Here is a 5,307-nt window from a genome sequence, read left to right on the forward strand (position 1 = left end):
GAGGACCTCCTCTACGCTGGAATACGGCATAGGCACAGCTAACCTGGGCCGGCCCATTTGCGCTGGAAAATCAACAAAAATTACGCCCTATATGGATATGGGTATCGAACTCACGACCAACCATACAATTCCAACCGCTGCTAGCCACTTCGGCTGCCTAACTCAAGTGCTATAGACTGCCACGCCTAAAGACCTAAAGAATTAGTGAAAGCGGCAACACTTTAACACCAATTCACAAATACATAAATGGGTGCGCGGATCTAACACACAAGCTCCTGCGAGTGCATAACATCACTAGTCCAAAACGATCTATTTTTTTGAAATTTCGTATGTGAATTTCTGTTTCACAAAGTAAATTTTTTTAAACCCAAACATTTTCAAAATCTGTGAACATATTTTTTTAAACACAAACCTTTTGTGAACAACGTTTCAGACCCTCAAACTTTGTTTTAGAAAAATAAGAGCACAATTGAAAGTGAGAACATTTCTCGAAACTACAAAAAAAAATTTAAAATACGAACATTTTCTTGTAAGAGGAACAAAACTGAAAACATGGACATTTTCTGAAACTATGAACAATTATTTCAAAATGCGAACATTTTATGAATTCCTTGGAATGTTTTTGTATTTTCAAATTGCTCATAATGTCAAAACACAAACATTTTTACAAAGAGCTAAAAAAATTTTGAACCCGAACATTTTTCTTTTAACATTTTAGGAAAGTCACTATTAAATTTGGAATTTCAAGAAAACTACGAATAAAAATTTGTAACAATTTTTTTCAATTTGCTCGATTTTTTTGTATTCGTGAGAAAAATCACCATGTTCAACGTAGGGTGTCGGGGTAGGTCAGAAGGCTCCGTTTGGGAGCATGTTTTTTCTCGACATCCGTCCAATGACCTAATTTTTTTCACTGGCAACAATTCAGGGCACCATGCCAAGGTTTTTTGGTTTTCTACAAATTTTACATTTTTTGAAGCTTTCTTTGTCAAAAAAGGGTGATAAATTGCCAAACGTGTCGCAACTTGCATACGGTGCCGAAAATCGTTCAAACTTGGCATGGATTCCTACCAGGGGTAGGCCCACCTGCTTGCAAAAGTTGGGTTATTGCAAGCGTATCCAAAAATAGACATCCATTAAATGGCCCCAATTATTCCCATGGCCTTGTATGGCCAATTCAAGACACCATGGCAAGTTGTTTTGGTTTTCAATAATTTTTGCATTTTCTAGAGTTTTCTCGGTAAAAAAAAGAAAATAAATGCTCGGACATGTGGCAACTTGCATACACTGTCGAAAATAGTTCAAACTTGACATAGATGCCTACCATGTGCATGCTCAACTTCTTGGAAAAGTTGTGGTCATTTGAAGGATATCTAAAAATAGACCATGTTCAAATGAGTGTATTCAGGTAGGTCAGAAAGCTCCGCCTAAGAGCACGTTGTGTTTCGACATCCATGAAATTGCCCCAATTTTTTATATGACCTTGTATGGCCAACTAAATGCACCATGCCAACTTTTTTTTGTTTTTTTTGATGAATTTTGCGTTTTCTGGAGTTTTCTCAGCCAAAAAAGGTCGATAAATGGTCGGACGTGTCGCGACTTGTATACGATGTCAGAAATCATTCAAACTTGACATGGATGTCTACCATGGGCATGCTCACCTACTTAGAAAAGTTGTGGTTATTTCAAGAATGTTCAAAACTAGACCATGTTCAATAAAGGGTGTTCGGTTGCCAGAAGGCTCTCTTTGAGAGCACGTTGTTTTCTTCACATCCTTGAAATGGCCCCAATTTTTTCATGGCCTTGTATGACCAATTCAAGACACCATGCCAAGTTGTTTGGATTTTCAACAAGTTCTGCATTTTCTGGAGTTTTTCCGATGAAAAAAGACCGATAAATGATCGGGCGTGTCGCAAGTTGCATGCGGTGTCAGAAATCATTCAAACCTATCACTGGTGCCTACCACGGGCAATGCCCACCTTCCTGCAAAAGTTGGGGTCATTTCAAGAATATCCAAAACTAGACCATGTTCAAGGAAGGGTGTTCGGTTGCTAGAAGGATTCATCAATTTAGAAAAAACAATCTTTATTCATCTTGAGAAATCATTCATCTTGAATAAAGATTCATCAATTTAGAAAAAAAGAAATCTCTACTCAACTTTTGCAGGAAATGAATAGAGTCATCTTGAATCATGCTCGGAAAAAGAAATCATGCATCTTAAAAATCATCTACTCTAAAAAAGAAATCATTCATCTCGAGAAAGATTCATCAATATTAAAAAAAAGGTTCATTGATTTTTTTTAAAGGAAACTGAAAATTTTTGCACATTCAAAAGAAAAAGTAAAACAAAAAGGAAAATAAAACTAAAAAGAAAAAAAGGGAAATGAAAACCGAAAAAAATGTTTGAAAAACTAAGAAAAAAAGGAAATCAGAAACAGGAAAGAGCAAGGAAGAAAAGGACAAGACAGAACTACCTACACACAAGTGCTCAAGTCGCCGGTTGGTTATCACGTCGAATTTTGTACAAGGTAGAACCTGGTGCGATTCCTCTCAGCCTCATATTTTTTCGCGATTTAAAATCAGAAAAAAAAAAGAAGGGAAAGATGGGCCGGCCCAGCTCCTATACATCGTATACAGCAGATGAATGATTTCTAATATATGACCATCGTGCCCTTACTTATGAAGAGGTATCGATTAATCTGGACCGTTCACGTGTTTTGGGGGATGAGGGGGGAGGGTGTACAGAAGCAGAAGTGAGCAGATAGAACCACATGACCAGGTTGGCTCGGCATCCCCTTCTCTTCCACAGAAGGTCAGGAAGGCGGCTGCTCTGTTCTTCCAGGCGCACTGCGGCGGCGATTCCTCACCGGCGAGATGTCTACAGACGGCCTCGAGCTCGATGGGTATGTTCATTTTGTTTCACTGGCCTCCTTTCCCCATCTTTTCCGTCTGGATTGGACGGCTTTCGATTCGAAATTTATTTTCTGATGGGTCTAGATTTGATTGTAGGAAGTGGGGAGCAGACATCGCCGGATGGAATTGTCCCATGGCAATACTCGGTGACCTGCACCAAGTTTGCTATCACATGGGCTGTGATTCGAAACAGCACAGGTGACAGAATCCCATGCGACCCGATCCACCCTCGGCTTACCTTGTGGAGCAGACAGAGCCACGGGACAGCTTTCCCTCCCCAGTCCCGTCTCTTCCCCATACGCGCAGGGGCGGCAATGGCTCTGCTCTGGCGAGATGTCCACCGACGGTGTGGAGCTCAACTGGTATGTGTATGTTACTCCGCTATTTTTCTTCCTTCATCTCCTGAGTGTCGGATCAGCGTCGTCGATTTGGAAACTTCTTACTCACATGGCTAGATTTGGTTCACGCAGGGGCGTTGCCGGCCCGGCGGGATGGAGTGGTTCCGCCTCCCGGTGGAGTCCCAAGATTCCATGAGTGACGGGGCCGGCAGGCACATCCATGTGAAGATGAAGATCGATACGAAATGTGCTCTGAAGCTACCAGTGGCTGGACACGAAGGTTAGTTAGCAAACAGGGCGGCGCAGTAGTTCTTCTTTTATTTTTGCAACTGTTTAGCAAGTTTGCATCCCCTCTCTCCAGCATCCATGTTGATATCGTGCCGCCCATGGCCGTGATGGTCCCAGTGAAGTCACGGGCTTCAATGAGAAACGCCGACGGACAAATATGCTGCGGTGACGGGTTCGAGATGTGCTTTGGAGCTACTGGCGACTGGACAAAAGGTGAGTCTTATGATTATTATTTATGGATATGGAAAGATGAGGTCCTTGCGTATATCTTCCGTTTGCAAGATGAACTTGTCATGGCGTGCCGCTTTTGGTCTGGTCATTAATCACGCCGTGGATTGTAGAAAATTATTTGGAAATAACGCAACAGAGTGGTATTCGATGGTGAAGCAGCCACCCACGCTGAGTGGCTAAGAAAGCTCACGGAAGATTTTGTGATCTTAGGTTACAGGATCAACCCTCAAAATTTAACATTTTTAGAAGGTTTTAGCATTTATTTGTCTGTCTGATCTCCTGTTTTACATAGGCTAGTTCAGTGCTTACTGTATTCTAGTAAAAAGCCATGTAAAACAACCATATCCCTAATGTTAACCATAGGTTAACATTTTAATAAAAAAGGAGTCTCTCCTGCTGTTTTCACTGGTCAAAAAAAAAAAAAGAATCCGTTGTTATGTCTCTAAGGAAATAAGCCCCTGCTGCCTTCAAACTGTGAGTTCCTTATCACTGTGATAAGCTGTGCTGCGGGTAAACTCAATGCAATTTGTACATATGGATTATAGACATATCCTTAGTGTGTGCTCATGAAAATAAATTTCGTGTTTACGTCTTATTTTGTTAACCAATGTGCCATCAATTTATACATGTGCCAACATTTTTTCCTTATTGTTGTATAACCCACTGTGCCAACAATTGTTAACCAAGTCAATTTATTTTGTTAGCATTGTACAATTTTTTTGTTGTGCCTATTTTTCATCTGATCATACATGTTTTTGGTTGTGGAGTCTGTTACGCCAAAAGCAGACTGAATGTCGAGAGGACAAAATGTATGCAAGAGCTTGTTTGCGGCGTAACTGTGACCATCCGAGCCTAATTTCCTCCAGCAAAAGATGTATGAAACAAAGACATTACTGCTTCACCATTGTATGCTTTCTGTAACGGACTGTTTGTGTCATCTATTCAGTTGGAAAAACTGTAGTTTCGGCTTGTTCCTGTTAAAATCCCAGAAAATTTAATATTGGTCATTTTGTATGGCTGTATTTGCAAATCCATTCTGCTTAGCTGTGCTGCTGATAAAATCATGCCTGGTATGTGAGGGTTTGTGGGCCTTGAGGTTTTCTGGGCCTCATGTTTTCTGGGTATATATGTTAATTGGCATCATTGATTTGAACCAATATTTGTGAAATTTGCGTGGTGGTTTATACCCTGGTGATTGGTATTTTAGAAAATGTGTTCGTTTTTCTGCTCGCTATGTTGGCTGGTGTTTGAATTTTGAAGTACTGTGTTTTCTTGTGCACGAGGCTTGTATCCTGCATGGGTCTGGTGCCCTCAAATTATTATCTTTAGTGGGCTTTGTTCAGATTGTGTGTACAGACAAGTAATAGCTCCACAGGACAACTGTGTGGGTCATTTGAATTGCATTTTGGTTACCTGGCAGATGTTTTTTTTTGCGAAATGTTGATGGACTAGTTAAATTGATAACCTTTGGGTGACAGTATTAGTTCTTTCTCCACTGCTTGTTTGGAGGGTCGTGTTCTGGGCGTGTAATGCAATG

At 40.7% G+C, this 5,307-nt stretch overlaps 1 protein-coding gene across 2 annotated transcripts; it reads left to right on the top strand.

The window, feature by feature from the left end:
* The first annotated feature begins 2,755 nt into the window (after nt 1-2,755).
* Nucleotides 2,756-4,831, top strand: LOC125553151. Of its 2 annotated transcripts, XM_048716935.1 has the most exons (5): nt 2,762-2,903; nt 3,014-3,275; nt 3,384-3,531; nt 3,657-3,752; nt 4,538-4,831. In XM_048716935.1, exons 1-5 carry the CDS (start codon nt 2,875-2,877, stop codon nt 4,624-4,626), a joined length of 624 nt encoding a protein of 207 aa, XP_048572892.1. In that variant the 5' UTR covers nt 2,762-2,874; the 3' UTR covers nt 4,627-4,831. The 2 variants fall into 2 exon arrangements, with proteins under 2 accessions (XP_048572891.1, XP_048572892.1); XM_048716934.1 differs by having other exon boundaries at nt 2,756-2,903; nt 3,657-4,831.
* Nucleotides 4,832-5,307: the final 476 nt, after the last annotated feature.

This window comes from Triticum urartu, chromosome 4 (assembly GCF_003073215.2).
Source record: "Triticum urartu cultivar G1812 chromosome 4, Tu2.1, whole genome shotgun sequence".
NCBI lineage: Eukaryota > Viridiplantae > Streptophyta > Magnoliopsida > Poales > Poaceae > Triticum > Triticum urartu.